At 36.4% G+C, this 27,117-nt stretch overlaps 1 protein-coding gene across 1 annotated transcript; it reads right to left on the bottom strand.

Annotated features, from left to right (window-relative positions):
- Positions 1–1,853: 1,853 nt before the first annotated feature.
- Positions 1,854–16,917, bottom strand: ETNK1 (ethanolamine kinase 1; the record flags this gene model as incomplete). The annotated part of the gene is made up of 7 exons (XM_010017474.1): positions 1,854–2,382; positions 3,575–3,648; positions 6,117–6,277; positions 7,249–7,332; positions 13,942–14,084; positions 15,676–15,816; positions 16,578–16,917. Coding segments are annotated over 7 exons (1,016 nt in total), but the record flags the coding sequence as incomplete, so codon positions are not given.
- Positions 16,918–27,117: the final 10,200 nt, after the last annotated feature.

The following is a 27,117-nucleotide window of genomic DNA, read 5'->3' as shown; positions in this document are numbered from 1 at the left end:
CCAAGTGAACTTCACAGCCTTTTTCAAATATTTCACAAATACAAAGCAACACTGCCAGAAATAAAGCCACCACTCGAAGAAAATAGTAGCAAGAGTTCAAATATCTTTATCAATCTTACTTCCAAAGCAGATCTTGCTAAACTTAAAGGAACTACCAAGACAGCAGGGTATTACCCAACATACATTGATATCAACAGGCAGAAAGTACAGAAAATTAAAGTCTTCAGTGCATTCATGAGCTCTAGCAACATCCTTGAAAACTGCTACAAAGAAAACTGTGCCTATTTTAGCTATTTGTTTGTGTTTAACTACCAAGAAAATTTGTCCAGTATAGTAGGCTCCAGCTAATAAATGCTAACAAAAATGGTTACAGAATTTCAAGTTACAAAAAAAGAAAAAAAATCCCAGTTCTCCCATTTGTATTAGGCTTAAGGTTCTGACTGAAGGAAATAAAAAAGAGAAGCATTCAGAGATGAATATAAACAAGAGGAATAAAAAAGTTCCAAACCTTGCTTTTGTAAAATAACAGAACACCATTCAAAATGGTCTTTCAAGGTGAAAATTTTTCATTCACATCAATTTCCTTTGTCCTGAATCAATCCAAGCTTTTGCAAAGCACATATGTATATATATGTGTACATACGTATACACATATACACACATACACACACAGCAGTGTGCCATAAAGCAATTTGGAATAAATATCTTTGCTAGGGTCTATACAACAGACTCCCCATAATATTTACTCTTCAGGTAAGTTTGTGTTTGCACCTGTATATGCACACACATAGACTTTGTACATGTGGGCACTTATGTGACCAAAGTGCAAAGTTTTTCAGAGTATAACCAGAGTTGAGCACATGCCTGCCCAACTCCACACTGCCTTGTCAGGTTCTATTTCTCTGTTGTGGATTTCTACCCCTGCCCACCCACCCCCCTTTCCAGATTTAAAGCCTCTTTTCCATGCAAACATATACATTGTTTTGTTAAGTAAACATTTTCTTTTCAATTCACATTTTGCAATCCAGACCATTCTTGGTATAATAGCTTTAAGAAATAAGAAAATCTGCGATGATCAAAGCCCCATTATTCAAGTCATGGACTTTTCCAGATTATCCTTCAAACTGGAGATTTTGAAAGTAATTTGCTGCCACAGGAAAAGAAAAAAAAAAATGAAAAAGAAACCCCAGACATACCAGAATCTGCAATTGCAAGTATTTAAGGACCAAGTATTTAAGACTAGAATCCAAGGTTAGAAGGTGACAAAGCAAAAAGATGTCAACAACACACAATTGTAAACCTAAGTGTCTTGCTCCCCAGTACAACAGGATCTCTGTTCACTAGTCTTCAGTTCAATAGTCCATTTTGCCAGATACTGCTGAAGCACATCAAAAATAGATACCAGAATAGCATTCAAATTTAGAACCAAGTTTCAAAATCCAATAGGTGTGGGATAGTGGTCTTTTGCTTTAAAAGTACACTTAATAAACAAGCAGCTTTCCCACAGAAGTTAGAGACAGTACATTGTCCATCTAACACTATGATGGTACATATTCGCAACAGAATCTTACGGCCACAGAACTTTCACATTTCTACAGCTTAGAAGGAAAAAGAAAGGAAACCCCCGAAAATGTTATTTATCAGTTCAGCAAACTAACTCATTGATTCTATACAAAAGAAAAGTACCATCATATGGAAAGCTACGTTTTTCTTGGGGGGGGAGGGAGGAAAGAGGTATTAAAAAAAAAAAAAAAAAAAGGGGACACAAAAAAAAAAATCAAAAATCATTCTCACCTTTTTCCCTAGTTACACCACAGGGTGATCTCACATGTCTAACATCACTCATCTTGCTTGTACACATCTAAGGTTAATATTCTCCAACCATGTTTTCTTTAATATAAGTTAACACAACTTTAATAAAACAAGTTGTTAAATGAATCCTTTGGAACAACGTCACTGTCTGCACCCAACTTTTACAAAAAACGGATGAAAGCAGCAATGGAATCATGTTAAACTTATAATAAATAATTCACATACAACATGTTAAATTACAAAGAAGGATTAAATCGCCATTTCTACAACTTTTTATAGATTTAGCAAGTTTCTAATCCGTTTTATATCACAGCAGTACGTATGCTCTTCATATTAAATTTAACATTGAAGGACTGTTTAGAGGCATTATTTATAAAGCAAGAACCACCAAGTGAGCATTAACAGAACTTCAAAAAATGTTTAGCTTTTTTCCAGTATCTGTTCTCAGAAAAGATTCAGGGGTTCTCTATCCACTTGGTCAAGTTTCTTCCTCTTCATTACTCAGGAAGAGTTAATGTCATGACCTCCAGCTTCATTTTGAAATACTGGTTAAAGCGAACAATTGCATACCTATTTAAAGGGAGAGAGACTTGAAGTTAAGAGCAGGTAACACGTTACATGAAGACAGCCATGCAAGCTAGGACTAGTCAGAAGTCCACCTACCCAGTACCCTGTTTCCAACACTGACCTATAGCAGCTGCCAAAGGAATAAATTAAGAATGCAGCAACCATACTATGGTACTTCCTCACCACCACCCCTCACTCCACCTTGCTGCAGTTTGCAAAACAGATGCTGTGCCAGGATTACCAAAGGTAGTGCTTTCCTGTTTCATAGTTCTTAACAAACTGTGCAACAACTGACAACTGCAATTCCAGAGAAATCCGATCTTGATTATTGCAAGAATGACTATTTAAACCAACAAGTTTCTGGCCTCTACCACCTGTACTTTAGCTTGGGTTGTTCTGCCATCTAGCGGTGACTGACAAGTACTTCTACTTGAGAATAACGGTCACAAGAACAAATTCACACTTGTCCCAGTTACAAAATAGCACAACTAACACTAATAAGCTGGGTTAGTCAGAGCAAAATATTCTGAAGGGGGATCTTATACCAAGCTAAATCATTTATTTTATCATCTTGCCCAGTCCTCGGTGGGGAGATGAATCCCTCTGCTTGTGGTCATGAAAGACCTTTTAAAAAAATGCCCAAGACACACATCTACCTAATGGCTAACACCAATAGCCAGCATCTCAAGAAACAAAACTTCATATTCACTGACATTACAAAGATTCTTTAAAAAAATATTAGAAACTTCCAAGATGAAAACTCCAGGCAATAAGTAGATAGCCAAACTCTTTTGTACAAGAGCCCCGTTTCTTGACTCTTGCAATTGGAAACGTAGATCTTGTGTCTGATGCAGGACAGCATACCAACCACTTTGTTTTTACACTTCTGTCTCGCCAACAAAAAATGCTCAATGCCCAAAAGCATTCACTCCTCTAGTATGTCCCTTGCCTCATTACATCCTGTGTTGTAGTCCAGGGGTACATACTAATTTAGAGAACTTTCAGTGACAAAAAGCATAGCTAGCTTTTACTGTCTTGTTTTCTCTTCCTTTTTAAGAGTTATAGTATGATCACATAGATCAAGTCTGTTGCTCAGACCTTATAGCTTCTAGTAGCTGGAGTATTGGACCAGGTGGTCCCACAAGTCCCTCCCATCCTCAAGTATTCTATGATTATATGTAGCAAGCACACTTACCCTAGAAAATCAAAGTCGATGGTGGAATATTTGGCTTGAATTAAAGCCCACAGTCCCCAAAAGAAGTGGGAAGCCTGAAACAATAAAAATATTGGTGAAAGATATTATTAAAATCCAACATGTAAGCATATTCTCACATTGAAGGTTATCTACAAAAGAAGTCTCAAAACCCAATCTTTGTAAAGTTACTTGGTATCTCTTGACCAAAGAGATTGGTGAAGCACTACAGAACTAATTACTGGCAATTGGAGGAATACACCCATTGGCCTCCTGATTCTCCATGTGTCATTTTCAACAAAAATAACTGATGACCCATTTCATAAATGCAACATTAAGGAGGCTGTTGTACAACTATATACACACTGTGTTAGAAAAACCACACAGAAATTACAGTTACCACTTTTCCTGCTGCTAATTAAATATGTATTATTCTCCATGTATTCAGCTCCAGTGTGATTATGAAATTCCTTTTGAATCTTCAATTACAACCCTTAGGCCATTATAACTACAACTCACTTTCACTACTGACTTAGACAAAGAGATACTATCTGCAGCTATGTAAAAGAACTTCTGACTCATCAGCATTTACATACATTTCTCATCTGTTCCAAACTTACTTCCGTTATGAGTCCAGATAAGTAGTCTGGAGGCCTATGTTCAGTTTCAGACTGAAACTATGAATTACATTAATAGGTTTGCTAGTATACTTCAAATGAACAAATACACACACTGGCTTGTTAGTCTCCTTGCGGAAGACATTTCTGGACCACCCAAGTTACAAATGATGTATTTCAGACTTCTGTTCAGTAAACAGCTGCTTACAGTAATTACCTAAATTGCTTCCTGAAGCTTGCATGTTAACACTTCACCAGAAGTATAGAAGACACATGCATGCACACACGCCTGGAAACACCTTAAAACAGCAACTACTGCACGTACATGTGAATTTATCCTGTACCTCTAGAGAGCTTCACCTGACGCAAGCAGTTCAGCATTTCACACCAGCATCTATATACTTTAGTTTACGTTTTCTCTTAACAAAGCTTCCCCCGTTAACTGACACAATAGCATTTGGCAGTATTTGTGCATCATGTGTGGCCCAAAGGCAAGTCTTTAGCTGTTCTCTAAACAGAACTTTATCCTCTTAAACAGTAGTATGCCCATAGTTCAAAACTGACAAAGCAATGCTATATAAACAGACCACCAACCTAGTTAATAGCATATCTAACTTTCCTAAATGAATGGGACAGCTGAATATAACAGTAACAGTTGATAGAGATTTTTAGAGAGTAACAGCAAACAAGCTAGTATTTTTAAGGACTTGTTTAATAATCATCTTCCTAGAACATGAACTGCATTTTCTCACTGCAACCATTAGCTTTTACCAGAAAACTGAAGGTAATACAGTAACAGAGGTGTGCTTGGATTAGTCAGAGGACTGAAATAAGGCCAAACTGACTTCTTAGCCTTAGTCTTCCCATGAATAGTTTGGCATGTTATTCTTCAGGAGAAAAAGTGATCTAGCTATTGGGCAACAGACACTTGCTGTAAGATTTCCTCTCACGTCCTCTAGACAAAACAAGATCAGGGCTAGTTGGAAAACAAGAAAAATAACGTGAACCTGTAAAGTATCTTCAGAAATCACACAGACATAAAACTTGGAAAAAAAATAAAGACCTCTTCAAACTCCTTCTAACATTATATATAATTGGGCTGTTCAAAGACCCAGTGCTACACCTATTTGACTTCTTATTCTACCTCCCTGAATTACATTTGATGTGCTGTTTTTTCTCTGAAGGTCAAGGCACCAAAGCCAGATCAAAATTGAACATGCTCCAGCCTTTCAAAGTGACTGAAGCTTTTACATCCAAAACCTGCAGAAGACAGTCAGGAGTCAGCTTATACTGCGCAAAACACAGGAGGAGCAAAGAGTAGACTCACACAGCCAATCCTCACACTCTACAGAAAAGCAGGACTTCTAGGGAACAACAGAAGCACTTTGCTACAACTTAAATCAGTAAGGTGACCGAAACCAAATCTGAAAGCAAGTCTCTGCTTGCCAAGACACTGCAGGCAAGGGAAGAGTTATGGCAGTACTGAAAGACTTTAGCGTGATGTAATTATTAGTATTTAAAAAAGAAAACAGTTAAAACACGACGTATCCTGGCTTAACAAAATTTTATCATCTTTTTTTAAAGTTGGAAGATTTATGGGTCTTTATGAAGCACCACCTTGCTCTATCAAAAGAAAAGTTCTTAAGTTTTAGCCAACTCGGAGAACTTACCACACCAAAAACCAGCCAGTGGAAATACTCAGTAAAAGCTCATCTTGTTTTCTGAATCCTCACTGCCTCTTTCACTAGGAATATTCTACAGAGAATTTTTAACAAACATAGCAGAAAGTTTCCATAGAACAGGCTAAGGAAGTTTTTCCTTTACATGCCACAGCACTCAGAGTAGGAAACAGGAAATTACATGCGCTCACAGAGTAGCAGGTTTCTCTATAGTATTAGATATATTCTAATCAAGTGTTTGTTACTTACCAGTGCAAACTGATTGACTTGGACATACAGAACTTCAACTTCTTTTTCACTGACTTCTGTGCCAAATCCTTTATATTCTTTGTAGGCCTCAAGGTAAGATCTGAGCCATTGTTCCTGTAATTTTCTGTTAGGATAAAGGCTGTAGTCTACCTCATTTACTCCTAGAGAAAGACAAAATACCTTAGTATTCTTCATGGTATCTTAATAATGCAATTAGAATCACATTACTAAACTACTTCCTCCTTCCCCAGCCACAACACACGCACACACACACAGATATGGATAATCATACATGTTTTTAGTTTGATCTATCAGTTACATGTTGGCAAGAATTTCTCACACACAAAACAGAGCATTCAACATAGCAAGAAGATTTGTGCTGTATATGTCTCCAGCCACATACATAGCCTACTCGTATTTTGAGATTCAACAAGTTTGGCTTTAAGAAGCCTCAACAAAAAGTATCTGCATTATGAAACAAAAGCCCTCCCCAACATATCAGATAGTATACATTTCATAGGAAAAGGGACTTGTATGCAACAATATCCAATGCTGAATCCAGATGTACATACATTGTCACCAACTAGGCTCACATTTGAGAAAAATGTGTTAGAAGTCTACCTCTCCTTCACAAAGTATTGGTATAACGAGAAGTTTTATCTCCATAACCACTCTTCCTGACCTATTTTTCTCCCTGTACTAGAGATAGTAGCAAACCATACAGAGTCTTGCCAGGAGTCACAAGCCTGGACCACAGTTCACTCCCACTAGCTATGATCCCACTAGCTGCCTCCGCTACACCATTTCACAGAAGGACATTGTCAAAGCTGTGAGTTCTGTATCTAGCTACTAAATAAACTTAGGACATGATATTCCTTTTCCTGGCTTAGCAGAGCTACAAAGGAAGGGCATAACTGGCCTGCAAGAGTAGATATCAACACATCTTAATACCATCATGTATCTAGATATATAGACAGAGAAAAAGAAAATGTGCAAGCATGAGGATTTTGGTGGGGTTCTCTCCCTGGGTTTTGTTTTGGTTCTTGTTTTATTATTTGCTTGGGGTTTTTTGTTTGGTTTTCGGGTTTTTTATGAAACCAATTTATCTTTACCTCAGAAATCCACTTTTTACCTGCAAATTCATTGAAGTGATTTCCAATGTCATAAGCCAGGTAGTTGTATCCAGAGTACTCATAGTCTATGAACTGCACATCACCTATGTGAGACATAACGGCAGCAACATCAGTCCATGTCAAATGAAGTCAGAGCCCTAATCCCTTCGTGTTCTTTGAAGTTTTGGAGAAAAAACAGAACACACCCACACTTGTGCCCCATTGCATGAGCTCAGACATCCCAGAGTAAGGCTATGATTTTTATATAACAAGATTCCCATGAATATTCATTCAAGAAAGCTCTTATATAATTACTTTGAGCTTATAGTTCTGTTTTTAAACTGTGAATAGCAGAATTTCAATTTTAACTTCTACCACACGAGGGCATCCTTTACCTTCAAAATAAGAAATTCAGCAGAGGATCCTCTATTTAAACTTTATGTAGAAATAGCAGATCAATTTCTCCCTTACTTAAAAGAACAGTCCTGTTTATTCTCACAAAAGTGTGCAACCACAGTGGACTAACACATTGCAACATGTTGATATTTCCTTTAACACGTTGGTATTTCCTGCTTCCTCCAACCACACTTACGAAGCAAGACTATTCTTAATCATTGCTTTTTTTAGCTGGCTTAAACTAGTCTGAAGAAACCATCAGGCTCCTCAAGTCCTCAAAACTATGAAACTATGTAGTCTTATGGACTGTTAAAACAGCAAACAGCCCCAAATGTTTCCAAATTACATTTACCTGCAGTGAAACTGGGGAAAATGTTTCACTCAGGACAATACAGCATTGAAGCTGTTCAAGAAGGTTTACAGCACATGAAACAGTCAAAACATTAACAAGATAGATTAGGTAAAACTACAGCTCTTGTATTTGAAAGGAAACCAACAAAATTAACAAAAACATCAGAAAAGGAAGCAATGAGTTAACATGAGAGCTCTTTGCACTAGAACATTAAAATGTAAAACCTTGCATTTCCAACTGCTATGCTGAAATGGGCAATTTTCACAGTTGCACCCTTCTCCCTCTCTATACCCATTCTTTTGACAACTATCTACATATTTACTCAATAAAACCATATTCTTTCAATTACAATGAACAATCTTCCTAGCATGACTTAAAACGACACTAACTATCAGAACTCCAGGTTAAAATAAAAAAAAAAAAAAAAAAGGAACAATGTTAAAGTTAAATGTTGTATTCCCTAGACTGAGAATTTTAAGCATCTAATATATACTGCCGCCTCCTTAAGGTTTACGGGTATCACACATGTCAAATACAAGTTTTGCCAAATAAATGTCCTGACCGAGTTATCACAGAACAACTTTGTTAAAAGTGTTCCTTCCTATGCAGTTCATCTTTACCATATTTGAAATGCTAACACATTAATGTTTTTCAGATGGATAAATCTTCTCATCTAAGCATTTACAATGGAAGTGAAACCCACAACACAAACAAAATCACTCAGTCATAATCCTCCCACGTCAGAGTTTACCCTTACTCTCACAGTAAAGGAGAACTGCTTACTAAGGTTATGAGGTTAAACCTTTTAGGCTCTAACAGACCAACATGAAAATGGCCTGGAAAGTGGCAAGCTCCTCCCAGGGAAATCTTGTTGGCAATGTAAAACTTAAGTTCTCTAAAACTGAAGGGATGAGAAGCTTTACAGCAGCTGCACAAGATCTTATAATACTATCACAGATTATCTTCTGCCACTGCTTAACTTCATATGATTGTGCTTCTCACTGGTTCTTTAGCACTACTTTTAAGAAGAAACACCTGTAAGTTACAAGCCAGTCAAAATACAAAGCCCAACCCTGGTTAATATTCTGCTACACTATTGATCTCCTGAACCCCCAAATATTTTAAGTTGATTGTATTTACAGGTTTTTTTCTTCCTCCCTCTCATAAAACACAAACACAGCAGGTAAAAGTCTGCTTGAAAAATATCAACATAAGAAAAACTTAAGTATTTCATGTGTAAATTTCATCTTGAACATACATATGGTACTATTTTTAGGTACAGGTAACATTTAAAACTTACTCCCAGATAAAAATGATATTACACAGAGTAAGAAATTGAATCCAATGATACGGGTGATGTTATTAAGAGGCACTCTCCTATGGAGAAATGCATGTGAAAAAGCAACAGGATAAGCTTTCAGTCAGTGCACAAATACCACAGTGCATGGCTCCACAAGGCAGCAACAGTGGCATACCTAATCCATAGCAGATGAAGAAAATTTGGCGAACTCATCTGACATGACAAAAGTTCAATGCCCTGCATTTTCACTGTTCTCTTTTAAACTTGTGCTAATGTGGAACCCAACCTTAATTTTTGCATGAAGACTCAAAATAAAAAAAGCACAGTTCTATCTGTGAAACAGAAAGCAAAAACTTAGTTTGCTACTTTATAATATATAGTTTTTCATAAACACGTATAACATGCATGTCCCAGCTGTCTTCTTGTAGAAGCAGAATCAGCTTTGCATTGTTTAAATATCCATAGTACTAGAGGTTATTTTTAAGATTTAAACACAGTTAAAAGATTAAACTGTGATTTAAGGTACAAGATTTAACACAGAAAAGCCACTCCTAGAAGATATGGCTCAGATTAGCAGTTAAGTGGCTAGCTTCTGTTTTGAGGTTTCTATTAAGAACAAAGAACTTGTATATCCCACTATAACACCGAAAGCACACAGACCAACAAGAGACACTATTCTAAGCATATTTGTGTTTTATTGAAGTGAGACGTGATTTAAAACTGAGCTCTATCATCTCTCTGAAGAAGCTACTATTACCAACAGGAATAGAGATGGCGAGAATATTGACTATTTCAATTTGAAACACATTCCTTTCTTCCAGAGGTCTCCTAGTGGAGGCAACATGCAATGTAACCTACAAAAACACGTAAAGATATAAAATGGAATACATGTGTCCCATATACCCGGAATTAGTTTTTTTTAAACAGATCAAGTAGCAGCAGATAGAGCATCTGCTAGATGATCTCAGGGAGCTGAAAGGTAAGAGGGTGATGACACCTTCTAGCTGCTCTTCACTTTCAATGGTTTAAACAAGATAAACACTTTCAACGTGCAAGTCCTAGCTGTAGTTACCACAGCAGAACGACGTATCCTGAGTTCTCTCCCATCCTGTTCATCAGCTGAGCCACTGGGGCCCTAAAAAACAGCTTCAGTAAAGATAATGATCTATGCTATGAACATACGTGAAAATTCACAAAGGGGTCATGTACCCAAGGAATAGTTTTAGGTCTAAATACCCACTTCAGCTTTGCAAAACAAAACAGGTTTTTAGATCAAAACCAGAAGCCTTAAACATACCTCAGTCTTCAGAAGCACTGAGCACCCACAGACTCCTACCAAAGATCATAGAAAACATTGGGTAGGCAGAAGGAATAAACATAACAAAACTAGCCATCTACCTACACACTTAACTTCCTGGCAGGTGATTTTAATACATTCAAAAAGTGCACATACATATACAGACAAAAATACTGATAGTTGGTCTTACTGAATAGCAAAGATTTGAATACTCTTAAAACACCAGGTATTTTGGGAACTCCCAGGTCATGCTGGAAAAAAAAAAAAAATAAAAAAAAAAAACAAAACCCCAACAACCCAAACTTTAAAAGCATCAGAACATAAGGTCTATAAATAAGCAGTACCAAGCATCAAGAGTATTTTGACTATCTTGATGTCCGAATTGTAATTAAAAACAACATGAATCTCCAAGTTATATCCTTCAAATAGTAGATTACACTGATAATTATGAGTTATGTAAAATAACACTTGCAAATTTTCATATCCTGAGAGACTGAAAACAGACATTAACAAAACAGCAAGAGGCAGAGTTCTCAGCCCCAGCATGAACAAATTGAAATCAGATAAGTGAGACTCCATTAAATGAAGCTTGCACTCAACATGCTATTCCAGTCTCATAAATAAAATTTAAGAACATGAGACTGATTCTTCTTAAAAACAGTATGTGGCACAACTATGATTCTTCTTTCGAGTCTGAAAACTTAAGATTAATTTAGTGCACAGAACAAGTCTAAACCAAAGCACTGGGACAAGCCATAAACATTCTAACTATATTGTACAGAAGTCCTAGTATCTGTTGATAGTCTGTAGCTTAAACATATACACACCCCCATGCCTAGTAAATGTGCAAATCAAGCATTCACAAACTACATGATAAATACAGTGATGCTAAAACTGAGTTATTTCGTTTGTGCCAGCTTCTGAAAAGCCGGATGAGGACTACTAGCTTTGCACAAACTTTACTGAGAAGAGAAAGAAAAAAGTAGTTAATCTTAGAAAGACCATTTTTCTCTTTTAACTCCATTTTAGGATCACCAAGGTCTTTTTAGTACACAGAAGCCTTTGTAGATGGGAGAATGAATTTAGCAAGGGTACAGCATCACCAAAGCTGTTAACTGCCTTCATACAGTTTGATGCCATTCCTAATGAAGCACATCTTTAAAGATTCTATTTTGTGCTCTTGCAAAATTATTTGTGTACCAATAAAAGCTTTTGCTCTGCTACACAGAATTCCAGCAACATGTTTATCTACAGCTAAATCTGAGCTTCTACTTCTAAAATCATGCTCATCATCTTACACTGACAAGATTGGTAACTTTTTTGCTCTGTAAGAAGTACACAGTAAGAAACAGCTTTCAAATGAAAAATATTCTTTCTACATATGGCATTGAGGTTTGGTTACTATGAAAACAGTACCTGCTGTACCCAGATTGCAGAAGTTTTACAACACAGTATACTTGCAACATTCAAACATAAGTTTGACATACTTATTTCGTATTTTCAAGTCCTTTCCCCCCCAAACTGTTTATAACCAGCTTGAAGCCAAAGCAGTTTACATACCTCCCTCCTCCCCACCCTGCCCCCAAACACTAAGCACTCACACACTTGTTATTGTAGGATTGCTCATAAGTGATGCACTGCTGGCATTGTTTTTTCCTTCATTCTGTTTACAAAAAGAAAAGCATATAGCATTTGTTTTTTAAGTAAGAACTTCAAGCCTACTGATCGTGATACGAACCTTTTAAAGGAGCTCCTCTAATTATCTTTTTTGCAGCATGGTTCTACTATGAAAAACTACTATAAAAAAAAAATTACTTTTACCTCAATGGGTCTGTTCTGGAATGCTAAAACTCAAGGTAGTTTCAGTACTGAAAAAAACCACACAGTAAAAAAAAGGTACAAACAAAAAAATCCATTTTTGGTACTATAAAAATCACAACTCCAGGGTGTGTAAGATCACAAACTGATTTTTTGCCTTCCATGCTTCCCCCACCTTTTTAAGCAGAACAATAACCCATCATTGAAACTAAGTAAACCCGCTGATGTTTGGTACTGAAGTCTTAGAATTTAAAATCTGTGTTAATAGCATGGTATATGCTTGTTTCATGCTAATGCATTGTATATATATATATACATACGTACGTATATATGTATAAACTAGAAGTTCTAACAACTCCCTCCACAAGCGGTATTACTCAGAGGGAAACTTGTATACAAGCCACTGAGAGTTTATTTTCTCAATGCACAAGCATTTAGTGCTATCTGATGCAGAAACTGGTTATACATACACAGTCAGTTTCCACACTAGACACAATTCCAGCATGTTTGTGTTGGTTTTTGATTTAGAACTTCAGGTGCATAAGCTTAAGATGTCAAAGACCAACAATGACTGATGGAGAAAACTTCAGTCCCATTCAGTCATTTACTTCATGCACTTTGGTCTTCCATACCAACAGTCTTATCAAACTGTCAAACTAATACAAAGCTACTAGAAGGAATGTCATCCTCACTTTAAAATAAAATCCTGATCTTATCTGTTAAATTTGTTGCACTCAGCTGAATTCAGATATTTGAAATGGGAGGAAACATGTGCATTTTAACTGAACAATGGTCATCTTAGTATCACAAGTTCACCTTTTTTGTTTAATTAATTCATTTAGTAACCGAACCTCAAACCACTAAAATCAAGAAATAAAAGAAACTGGGTGTATATAGAAATTTTATAAATTATAAAAGGCAATTTTTAATAACATGAATTATGAGTTACGTTTATTAGAATAAAAACAAAATGTAGTTTGTCTTTGTCAAGACATGTATTGCCTACAACTGTTCAAATAAAGCATGTAATAACAAAGTAAGTCTTCAAGATGCCTATATTCCTCATGCAGAAAATAATGCTACATTCAGCAACACAGTTTAAGTATAACTAAGGTACTTCATTATGAAACTGTCTTCCCACAACCACAAACCAGAACAATACACACATTAAAGGACGTAAGGTCTTCAGGTTATTTTCTATGTTTGTATGATTATTCTTTTTCTACCTAGAAACATTACACAACTGGAATAGAATTAACACAGTCATTATGTACTTTGAAGCCTAGTCATACAGGTAGATTAGGTATTAACAAATTCATTAATTCATTAAAGAAAAGCAAGGAATGACAACATTCTTCCTCTGTACAGAGCATACAGGTAAGAATTAGTTAATTAAGCATTTGCCCAGATATGACTACCATTACACTGGGTCTCAAAAGCTCAAACTGAGTTCATTTGAACAAGCCAGTAAAACACCACCACTGATGTAGCAAATGCAACTACAGCATAAACAAAGCCATTCACTACTTACTGTTTAATTCAACACCTACCTCGTTTCTTGTTGTATATAATATTCTTACACAACAGGTCATTGTGACAGAGTACCACTGGTGATCCTAAATTTGATAGTCTTTCTTTCATCCAGGCCATCTCTTCCTGAAGTACTTGAGGACTTGGAATGTCACTTAAAAACCTTTTCAGGTATAAGAAGTTTGAGAATTGAATTAGTATTTAGTACTGTTGTTCCATACCAAGCATTTGTAATGAAGTAACTTATCTGCAATAACAATCTACATTAAAATAATTCAATATACCTTCTTTGAAACCAAGGCACTCTTGCCCCTGGCACAACAGCAATCAAATTATGACAATTATTTCCTTCTCCCCCCAAAACCCCAATTCTCTGAAGATTCTGTGCTGTAAATGTGACAAAAAGTCAGGAGTAGAACCAGAATACAATCCTGTACATTTTAAAGGAGTAAAGATTAAAGGGGTTATGGATTTTATTAACTTTTTTGCTCATATTACATCCTTCAACAAGAATACACAACAGGAAGTACTATATGTATCTATACAGACAAAGTGAAACTTTCATTTTTAGTTCTAACCACAGTTAGAACTGTTTGAATATGATTAAGTAGCCGTTTTATCTTCTAGATTTTCAATTAACTCAAGTTTGCTTAGTTTTCTTAAGAATTTTATAGTGTTAAAAGAAAAAAAAACACCACCAAATAAAAAACACCAAAAAAAACCACACACACAACAAAAGCAAACAAATTTTCTAGAACATTCTTTAATTACAATGCAGAAAGCAGTGAGAAGAGAAGCTGACATCAGATTTCCAGTTTCACAAAGAATGTTTTTAAGCTAGAATCCGCTTCCTGAGTGACATGAAGTTTGATAAAACTGCACAAACACTTCCACATTACAGTTTTAGCTTAAGCATTTGATCTCCACTCCCAGAGAAATACTGTCTTCAAATCAAGCTTACAGCACAGAAATTTTATTTAGGCTAAACACAGTTCCTAGTTTTGCCTTTCCTCTCATCCCAATCTTCCAGTGACTGACACTAGAACCCTTAGAAATACTTTCTTATTTTGTTAAGCTCCTAAGGAAAAAAATAAAAAGTTTTATTTACAACTCAAGAGCTACATTGGATGCTAAAACCAAAATGGAATTAAACTCAAATTCAAAATGGAATTCACCTCAGGTGACACCATTATTCACACTCCATGAGAGCACAGGTCTAGAATGACCTTTTCCTCCTCTGGAACACACTTTGGGAGTTCATCCCATATCAAAAACAGCCTTTCATTAACTTTACTTTTACATCACCCAGTTCTGGACAAATTGATAAACTGCACAAATACAGAACAGCTAAGAAGTGCAGGTTAGAATGAACAAGTAGTACTACTGCAACTCCAGGAAACATGCTTTTAGTATTCACCATACAACACAGATCTCAGTTTGAGACTGATGGCTCTCTTAAATGAGACAACTACCTAAAGAAGTAGGTGATTTGACCTTGGCTCTTTAAAAATACAGAAAACTACCATCATTTATGTATCCTGTCAAGCCAAGAGCTTTGTACACAATGTACAAATTAAGACTCTCCTTATCATCTGACATATGTATATTGCCACTTCAGAACACAAGAGTATGACAAAACTCAATTTTACAAATTTAAGATGTGGTTTGAATTACCACACAATGTTTTTAAAGATTTCTTCTACCCCTCACCAGAAAGAATGGGAAGCCAAGAAAGCATGTAATAAGATACCTACCTTTTATTTACTTCCTCATCTGCAAATTCTGTGGGTATGAGAGAAAAATATTTCCCCATCTTCAGCCACAGATTAGATTTAGGGATCCATCCATTGTGTGCATGAATAGTATGGATTTTAGCAAGCTGTCTGGCAATGAGTCTAAAAAAAGAGAAAGCTTAATAATTAATTTATATCCGACAGTCTCTATCATACTTTTCCTATCAAAAAGAGAAAACAACATTTAACAGACAAATTTAAAAAATTTCATCAAGTGAATCTAAATTACAGCACAGCTATAGAGTAGCACCTTTCAAGACTGAAAAGGTCATTAGCAGCACTACTTGAGAAAGGCACTGGAGTTCTGATACAGCATATGTATATCACCAGTATTTACAGTCTACTCTAACTTGCTTATCTTTAGAAGAGTTGGCTAAATTAGCTGTCATCATTAGGCAAATATATTTCAGTGCCTACATGAAAAACTAAAGCTTTAAGACAACAGCACTTTGTGTTCACTGTTAATAGTGTAAAAAATTGTCTGAAAGACTATTTTGAACCCGTTCATAAAAGGAGCATATTAGAAGAGCTAGAAGTACTTTCTTTAGTCAAGTCCAGCCCCCTAAAACTCCACCATGTTAAATGATCTCCCTAATGGTGATGGTGTAGGTACTAAATACAATAAGCATTGTAATGAGAGAGGCAGCAATGATCATTTGTTCAGCACTGAAATACCATGGTAGCTGAGAGGACAATGAGCTAAACTCAAGCTGTCGAGAGTGTAAGCATCAACTTAATGTAGGCTTATATAAATATTTTTCTCCCTGCTTATTAGTGGAACTTGAGATCTCTAGACCTGACAGAACACCATAAATGCATCACAGAACTTGAATAATGAAGTAATTAAAAAATAGAAAGCTTACCTGAAAATATCCGGATTGCATACATGCTCTGGATCCAGTGCTTCACCCTGCATGAACTCGTAGCACAGGCCATTATTGAAAGTACAGTATAGTTGAGGTGCACAGCCATGGGCCTGCAACACACGGAAACTCTTCACTTCCTCATCTCGATCTACTAAGAGCTCGGTCTTATTTCCATAGATCCTAACTAGAACAACATCGTCTGTTATGTCACCCACATAGCAGCCAATTAATTTATTGGTGATTCCATCTGTGAACAGCTGAAAAGTAAAAATAATACATAAGCAACTCAGATCTGCATCTGTATTTTCAATGTGCAGGAAAAGAATGCAGGGTTGTTCTTTAGTTCACAAAACAGATGTTTACTAGGTTGAACATTAACAAAAAAGTCTTTACAATACAGAAAGATTTTGAAGAAAATTGCAAGGATTTTTATCACTAGCACATAAAAAGAGAAGAAAATATGAAAACATACTACAGTGAACTACAGAAATACTACATAAAAGAGGCAATAACTGAAAGCTTAGTATTGCAAAATGATTTTCCACAAAACTACTCTGAAACTGATGGATTAAAATGGCTGAAATCAAAGCCCCAACAAACCAGTATGAAAACAGTCATGAATATAGGCAGCACAAAATCAAAAATAATTTTGATGCACTTCGGAATTTCAGTATTTGCTGATCAGTGCACAACTAGTAAAAGATATTCCTGGAATTCTGAACTACTCACTCCTTTTAAAAAGCGAAACTCAGGTTAGAAACAGTTCCAAGTTTGATGGTTATCATCTTCCCACTAGCCTTGAGGTACTGATTGAGAAGATTTCCTAAAGTCACTCTGGCTCCTCTACAATTTTAAGAAAGTACTTATAATTCAAGACCCTAGCCTTCAGCCTCAAGTACCATGCCAAATTAAAAGACCCCCTATCCTTGCATTTTACTTCATAACTGGTACATGTAATTTAAAAGATTGAAAAGGCATTTTAAGTCTATATCATTAAGAGGTACATAAATACAGTTTTGAAAGCACTGCAATTTACTGGACTTTGACCAGTCTCATCACTGATACCTAAACATAGTGAAGACGAAACAACTAACTTTCTACAAAAATAAAGAGCATTATGTTTATATATAATTACAACCTATTCACTGCTTTTCAAATAGTGATGGAGGTATGGATACTACAAATTCCCACCTAAGGAAAGGTGAGAGCAGACGAAAAAATACCCCATTCCTTAACTGCTGCTTGTCCTTTTAGATATGATGTCAAGGCCTAAAATAAGTTGTTTATACAGGCTGAACTCCTGGAAGTGCTACCAAACATCAGACCAGATCCTGAGTTTTTAAGGCTTCATGCACCCAGCTGCATTTGGTCAAGCATTTGAAATTCCACTTTATGCCTGCAAGAACAACACAGCAGTTCTTAACCTCAAACTGCAATCCAGGACAGCTGTACAGCTCAGAAAACAGATGTTTGGCACTTCAAAACTCTCTGCCCTCTGTCAACTCAGACTGAACTAAAGAACTTGCTAGCTGAGCACTACCTATAGTAACACTAGCTGTTAAGCAAGTAACTGAATGACAAGCTATTAACGTTCTCAGGTGAGAAGAAACTTCACAAGCAAGAACACCAATGTTCTCATAACTCCTGAATATTCTCCCACAGTCTTAAGCATAAAAAGTAAACAATTTAAAGTTGAGGTTCTCACAGCAACTGTAATTATATTCAAGCATAACTTTTCTTTAGTGTTTACAGTTATGCCTCTTCTACTGTTTCTCCCAAAACCCTAATTAAAACTTAAAAAAAAAGATTAAACCCTCCCACAAAGCACAAAACCTCCTTTCAGGACCTTATACTAAAACAACCAAGAAGTAGCCTTAAGTTGGTTAACATACAGTTAGACATACACAATTTTGCCTTGGGCGGACATCCTGCAAGCTTTACTTCACACCATTCTTTAGGAAGTGCTTTCATCATTAATTTTCATTTAGTTAACTCTCTGGGCATATGCACAAGAGACAAATGGAGGTGTGATCTTATCGCCTTTATTAGAACCTTTTGAAACTACGCCGGTCCTTGAAGCTTCAAGCAGCTCTTACTTAAAGGCAACCTGAAGACCCTGACCAGATTTTTTTTTAGAATTCCCTATTGCAATAGAAGTCAAAAAATCAGCTGAAAAATGAAGCCTATTTACCACAATTAAATACTTTATGTTCAATGGCAACTGTCTGAATCCTTATTTACTGATGTCCATTCACACATCTTCTCCCTCTAGTGCTAAGTCAGACCCAGAACAAAAATTGTGAGAAAGGGAACAGTCCATCTACTGCATTTCAGACCTTACATTAAACCTTCATATTTAATGAAGAAGTACTTTTATTAAAACTACATGTCAATAACAGGCAACTTGTTTGCAGGTATCATCATTCCTTAGAACTTCGGACAATATGGGTGATTCTTTGGGGTTTTTTGTTTTGGTTTTTCTTGTTGTTGGGGAGGGGAGTGTTGGATTTTTTTGGTGGGGGGGTGGTGTTTGTGTTTTGTTTTCTTTAATAGCAAAACATAATTCAGAAATTTTTACTCCTCCCAAGAAGTAGCCTTTATTTTTAAGAGTAAAGTACTATCCCTCAAACACAAGTGCCAGCTTATTTCTAAGTCCCAGAGGTTTAAAGAAATCAAGCACTAGAAGCAATTTTTTTTTTCCTAAAGAAAAAATTCTGAAGCTGGCTCAAGTCTCCCCATTTAGGGAAAGACTCACTGCAGAAGATGCTGTGTTTTAGGTATTACACCTTGCTTTTCTCAGCATCCCTATGTGATGAGGTGAAAAACCTCACCAATAAATGCAGAAAAGGACTAGGGAAGCTTTAGTTGTCACCACAAATTACAGCTCAAGTTCCAGAGGAAAGATACAGAATAGCAGAGAATATGAATGTCCTCCATTTTCTTAAACAGTTATGAACACTCAATCTTGCAGAGATGGTTCAGCAAATCAGGTCACTTTCATCTACACAGGGTAACTATAAATTCAAATAAACCTGCTTACTAAGCCTCTTTGATTTACTCAAAATTAAGACTTTACAATTTACGAACACATTTTATTACTAGCTATTATTCTAATAACCCAGAATAGGAGACAAGTAATGAAGAATCTTGTCTAAACTGTCTTTACAGCAACTGTTACAATGTTAATCGGCACAACTAAGAATACTATATCATTTAGCACACTATCCTGGTTTTTTGCTTGACACTTAGCATAGATGTTTTAAGTTTTCTACATGTACATAAGCATATTGTTGCAACAATGCACACACTGTATCAAGAGAGGGATGATGTGCTTGGACAGTGTTAACATAACTTGAACAGACAGTATTTAAATGTTTTTCAAGTATGACTTACAAATTACACCTTTATGGTACAATGCATTCATTTATAACCTTTCCCCTTGTAAGTGCACTGTCAACAGAACTATTTAGATCACAAGGGATGTCCTGTAAATCATCTAGTTCATCCTCTTCTTAAGAAGGGACAAGTAAAACCAGTTGCTGAGGACTGTGTCCAGCATCTCCAGGAATTCCAGAGACTCTACAAGCTGTCTGGGCAACCTGCTCCAGTGTTAGACCACTCCCACAGTAAAAAAAACCAACCAACCAAACAAACAACCAACAAAAAAACCCAATGTTTTCTTGTGTTCAGATGGACCTTCACATGCATTTTATCCACACCCAGTGACTTGTCCATCACTGGGTACTGAGAAGAGTCTGGCTCCCTAGTCTTCATTCTCTCCCATCAGGTATTTATACATATTAAGATTCCTGCAAGTCCTCTTTCTTCCAGGTGAAACAGTCCCACTGTCTCCTCATAGGAAAGTTTCCCTTCATGGCCCTTTGCTGGACTTGCTCCAGTGAGTCTGCACACCAGGGAGCCAAGAACACAACACAGCACTTTAAGATGACAAAACAACATAGAAGTACTGCTTCTCATATTTCAGCATAAAACCAGAATTAACTCATTAAAAAGTTTAAAGAGCATTTTGCAGAAATTATTTATGTTGAGCTGTCAATGAGTTACAAAGTATCTTGTCTGCCATACTTAAAGGAAAACTAAAATGTAGTATTAGAAAAAGCTCTTACCCTGTCACCGCAGGGCCAAAAGAAAAGCAAAATCCTTGTTGAATTAAGAAGAATCAAAACCACTATGTATAAAATTCACTACCCCATCTGAAGAAAAAGTCTGTTGTTTTTATCAAATGGCAAAGGCAACAAACAAAATAAGCAATAATTCCCAACACTCAAGAGAACTATTTTAGATCATTGGAACTTGTGCTACCTACCATTTTCTATCTTATACAACAATCCTCTAACAAAGCTTGCATTTGTCTCCATACAAAATTGTATTGTAAAAAAGAAAAGGCTCTTGGGTCACCAGAAATAGTGATGCTACAAAAAACAAACAAAAAAAATTAAGTGGTGCTGATCTAAAGAAATAGTAAGAATTTGACTTGTTTATGCTGTTCAACTTCTGGCCACTGTACAACTTCTGCCATACTGCACAGGTCTATTATCCCCTTGAAACAAGTCTCATTAGTGTTAATAAAAAGAAATCCACAACAAGGAAATTGGACTCCCTCAACTGATAATTTAGGAACTCTACTTAATAACATCTATTTGTAACATGCTGCTACAAGTAATTATTTACACCCAGGAGCATTTTAGTTACTGCTTTTTAAAAACGCAGAAGGGTTTGCTTACTTTTCTAATGGCATTATTCAGAGTACACAATTTCCATATTCCATCATGAGAAAATACCTAATGTTTTCTACCAGTAAAAGAACATAATACTTTATTCTTCTACTCAGAATACCTTTACCATAGCATTTAAAGAATCATCTTAGAATGCCTTGCCTGAAATGTAACTTGAGATGCAGCAGAGCAAAACAGAAGTTCTGTAACAAAAGCACCAGTGGAGCAGCATAGAGAATGGACTCAGATGACATAGATAAGATAATCAGTAAACTCTGAAGGCCACGTGGAAAAAGATGGAAAATCTACAGAATGTTATGAATAATAGGTAGAAAATTCTGGATATAAATTAAAAAACAGCCAACAGAAGTCAAGAACACGATGCAACACAAAAAAATCCAGAAACAAGATTCTGGTACTCTCATAATCTGCAAGGACTTAATTATTGTGTTGCATATTTAGCACATCCTAACACGTACTTTCAGGTGAGGTGATGCAAAGCTTAAACTACATTCTGAGAACATTTCTGAAAATAGTATTTATATAGGCTGACAATCTAGTCAGATTGTTCTGACTAAACAAAACAAAAGTTCAGGCTTTCTAGCTCTTGGGAACAAACAGAAACTGTTTACTGAAATGCAGGTTTAAAGCAAGAAAGCTAGAAATAAGCTTGAGTCACTCAAATGCAGTCTTAGAAAGCAGCACATGATAGAGACAGGCCAAGTGAATCCAGGAAGAGCAGAGAAAACTCAACCAGGACATGAAGCATCTTTGAGATAGAATTTACCCTAAAAGCACTCTTATCAGCAACCATCAGGTTATTAGATTCCTGAAAAGGGCATGTAATGGATATATTCCTATCTCTTAAGCAAGTGGTTCAAGAAAAGCTTGTATCTGACCCTATTGTTCCAGGTGTTCAAAAGAATGAAAAAAATAACAAAATTACAACCACACATAACAATCACAAACACGCAGAAGTGTCACACCGTATATCCCACAAGAGAGATTTAAAACCAAGCAGATTTTTAACTTCCAGACTACTATATCTGCAGGAGAACTATAGAAGGCAGTATTGTACTGCTGTAGAAACAGAACAGGAATGTTTCAGCATACGTAAGTAGGAATAACCCCTAAATCTCTCCCAAGATTGCACATTAAGATCTCCAGAAAAGAACATGCTTCTCTAATGCTCACACCACATCAAGTTTGTACTGCAAGATATTTTTATTATTATTATTTTTTCTGGAAAAGTATAGTTTGTAAAGGCACATTCACAAGTATACACCTCAAGAATTTAACTTTTTGACACAAAGCTAGTTATTTCTTCATTTCTTCTTTCTGTAGACATTCACAAAAAGGACAAAGTACAACTAGTAGAAAATGCCAGCCTTCAGTAAAATCTCTCACATTTAGCAAAGCTTACAAAGAACAGCATTCAAAGGTCTCCAGACTCCAGAACTATATCCTCTGGATCATTACACTGATCAGGTGAAAACCATTGTCTACATGATCTTCGTGGTCATGGTCAGATGATCATGAACAAAAACCATTTGGCATTAAAAGTACAAAGGCTAACAGGAAGCCAGTAAGTTAATGGCACCATTCTATGGCAAGTTTGGACATAGGCTGCACTAGTAGTTACCTACTAAACTCTTGGGGTGCCCTGCCATGACAGCAGCATGGAGAAAGCAGTACCACCACTACCTATGCTATTTTTTTGGCTACCAAACCATCAATCCTGCAATCTTCCTTCTTCAAGGAAGAACTCGGGGCAGGGGCAGGTTCCCATGATGTGGATTTCTCATTTTTTTTTTGGGTTTGGTTTTGCCTTCTTGTTTTGTTGGGTTTTTTTTGTTTTGTCTCTCTCCCTCCTTAAGATCTTAACTGGAGTTTCACATCCTCCATATTCTCAACATGAATACCATTCAGAATTACATTCAATAGCCTCTTATGAAATGCTACAGATGTCACCCCCTGTAAGGACTGCTTGTGATCTAAACGCATGAACAGAAAGCTTTTTTTTAATGTCAGAAGAAAGCCCCAAATTATATATATTTCATCTTGTTTCCAAAGAATATTCTCCTACCAAAAAACAGTAAAAATCATCAGGTAATAAGACTTTTAAAATGTTTAATTGTTTCAGATCTTTTATAGATTTTGTGATACTGATGAAAGCAATTACAAATAAATCATAGAATGGTTTGGGTTTGAAAGGACCTCAGTATCATCTAGTTCCAACCTCCCTGCTATGGGCACAGATGCCTCACCCTAGACTATGTTGCCTTAGACTGTCCAACCTGGCCTTGAACACTGCCAAGGATGAAGCATTCACAACTTCTTTGGGCAACCTGTTCCAGTGCCTCACCACCCTCACAGTGAAGAGCTTCTTCCTATATAACCTGAATGTCCCCTGTTTAAGTTTGAAGCCATTACCCCTTGTCCTGTCGCTACAGTCCCTAATGAAGAGTATCTCCTCAGCATCCTTATAAGGCCCCTTCAGATACTGGAAGGCTGCTACGAGGTCTCCACGCAGCCTTCTCTTCTCCAGGCTGAATGAGCTCAACTCAGCCTGTCTTCATACGAGAGGTGCTCCAGCTCCCTGATCATCTTTGTGGCCTCCTCTGGACTTGCTCCAACAGCTCCATGTTCTTCTTACAATGAGGACACCAGAACTGTACAAGTACTGCAGGTGCGGTCTCACAAGAGCAGAGTAGAGGGGCAGGATCGCCTGCTTTGACCTGCTGGTCACACTTCTTCTGGTGCAGCCCAGTACATTTAGATTTCTGGGCTGCGAGTGCACACTGCCAGATCATGTTCAGTCATCAACCAACACACACCCAAGTCCTTCTTCCAAATTTTAAAAGCTAACAGAAAAGGAGTCCAAGATTTTATTCTAAATCAAAGAACTGATTTGCTGCTCCTCCCCCTGAAAAATTTTGACACGAAATGGCCATGTAACGAGAGAGGAAACAGGAACCAAAACGTCTTTGGCTAGCTACCTTCCCTTCCAATGTTACAAGACCATAGCATAAGATACATGCCATTAAAAAGCCAGATGCAAGCTGTGCCTAAGCAAATACCAGTTCTCTGTAATTAGAATCAGTCACCAATGCAAACATCTATTTCATGCACAACTGGATTACCCCATGCACTGTGATGTGGCATATCGATTACATAAAACATCACCAGATGCACAACTGCTGCCCCACCCACTGACAGCACAAAACCAACCCTTTGCAACAAGGGATTGAGACTACCAAGCTTCAACAGCAGTTTAGCAAGAATGGAGAAACCAACCCACCCTCCAACGGCATCTAACACTGCCTACATTTCCCACCTCCTGTAACACTACATTCAAGGCAGATCTCAAATTACTTTTTTTCCCCCCACATCAGCAATGCAACTCATTCTGCAACTCTTTATCTTTTCTTATACTTTCTTTCACTCAGCACTTCTCCACTTAATTAGCTCCTCAAAAGGTTAACCTGTGAACCCATTCCTTCCTCTTTACATGCTTAAGTACTTCCACAATTGCCTAAGAACGTGATGTCCTAAAAACAGCTAAGCAATAAAAAAAATTTCTTGAAAAATGTAATGACACAAATAAAAAGCTAGATGCCTTCCCAGCGACATTTTCTTTTTCCAATCAATTACTTCAATGCTTCAAATCCCCCACTGTCTATTTAAATAAACTATGAAATCTTTTAACTAGTCAGAAATCTGAACCTAATCATAGTTTCTTACAAAGAAAATACCAAGATCAACACAAGCAAAGGAACTAGAGCAGCAGCTAGAACATACTGCCTGAGGAAAAAGCTATTTAGTGCAAGTCAGGAAGAAAAAGCAAGAAGTGAGAAAAGCTAACCTGGTACATGTTTAAAAAAAAAAAAAAAAAAAAAGAAAAAAGAAAAAGGGATGGGGGAAGGCATTGTTTTGCTGGTGAAAGTACAATTCTTTGTAAGCATAGCTCAGTCTTTCACCTTCACATTTCGTAGCTGCAGGAACAAATTTTTGTAAAGAATTATAAAAATGCTACAGTACTAAAGTCATGCAAAATGTTGATAAATGTAAAGACATACATCTTGTCAACAAAGAGTACCACAAAATGAGCAAGGTCCAATTACTTCAGAGGATAAAAACTCAAACTTAATTACACTTATCTGGAGATAACAGTAGCTTGCAGGATTCGGGGAAGTCTTACTGAAGGAATTTATCCCTTTGCAAAACTGATGTCCCCTCTTCTCCCAGTCTGGGCCAGGACAAGAGCACTGTTTGCTGTTTTATTACTTTAAATATCTGATTTTTTTTTACACGTACGATATCATGCTGGTCTAACCAAATAACGGTTTAAATTAACACTATTAAGTTTTTTCACCAATAAAAACAAGCAGCCTTTATTCTCAATAAGAACTTAGAATAAATGTTAGAAATTACTTCAAAATGGAAAAAAATACAGGGTGTTTTTTTCCTGCACCATAACATTACAGTGCAAAAAGGATATTATGTATTAACCTACTAAATCCTTCATTATGACCAGACCTACTAGATGCAAAATAGGTCATGGAATAAAAGATTCCTGAATCTGCACTTAGTGAAACGGTAACTAACCTTCCCATATGGTAAGCAAACATTGATCCTCCTTCCAAAATGCATCTCCAGAGGAAAAACAGAAAATTTTTAAGGTGGGCAACAGATCAAGTAGCAACAGATTCCAAACTGTGATTGTATTTGTTTTCCATCAGGAGGGCGATATAACCTCTTCAAGACAGCAAAGAATTTAAGCAATTATATTCTTATATTTCATTAATAAAGAATTGTCGAGAATATAAAAATTGCCATGTCCACTGTCACAATTCAAGCTCCTTACTAACTCAAAACAGGATCTGATTTTTAAGAGTATTTTTGTCTATATACTTAAAAAGAAAAAGCTTCTCATGTTCACCTCAGCCCACTTGTGGATTTAGCTTTTCAGCAGCAGACTGGGAGAGAGGCCGCCAGAAATCCCTTCCAACCTAAACAACTCTACAATTTTATTATTAAAATCAGAATCAAAAGTGACTACTGAAAAAAAGCGTAATTTGTTTTAATGATACTGCTTTGTATTACTGTAAAGCAGAGAAAGCAAACCTCAAGAATTTAAGACTTAGAAAATGTAACACCTTATAAAACATAAGGTATAAAACCCTAGAAAATGTAACAGTTCTACACAGCTCTTAGCACATCCTCACATGTATCTACAAAGTATCTACATCAAGATCAGCATTCAGATATGAAAACTTTTTTCCCCTTATCAATGTAAGATGACTTGAATATTTGTACTGTACTGCAGAAATGATATTCACCTATAACTTCAGATGGAGGAGATACAGTAGAGCTGCTTGTGATCCAGCAAATAATTGGCAATGCTTATGGATTCTATAGACTTTCTAATAAATAATGCAATTAAAATAATTTAAGCATTGAAGATTTAAGATATTTTCATCCTCGGTGACACGTTTATGCTCTATGCTATGATGCAAAGAATTTCAAAGTGAAGAAATATATTCATGATTTCAGACACTTATTTTACAAAAAGCAAGGATTAAGCATTAAAATTTTTGAACTACACTGTTACAGAATTGTTTAGCTGACTAAGCAATTTGACACACAAAAGTAAACTTTTACAGGAGAAGTTAATTCACTTTTTTAAGTCAAACTCTGGACTCTTCAACTTCTTACTAATCGTTTTGATCCAAGAAGAACCAAGTGCAAAGGTAGCTAACAGCAGAGTTCAACACAGGAAGTAGTAGTTAGCTCCACCT

Source organism: Nestor notabilis, unplaced genomic scaffold, assembly GCF_000696875.1.
Source record: "Nestor notabilis isolate BGI_N333 unplaced genomic scaffold, ASM69687v1 scaffold29026, whole genome shotgun sequence".
NCBI classification, from domain to species: Eukaryota; Metazoa; Chordata; class Aves; order Psittaciformes; family Psittacidae; genus Nestor; species Nestor notabilis.
Note: the sequence above shows the minus strand (reverse complement) of the source record. Positions and strands in the feature narration are given on the sequence as shown.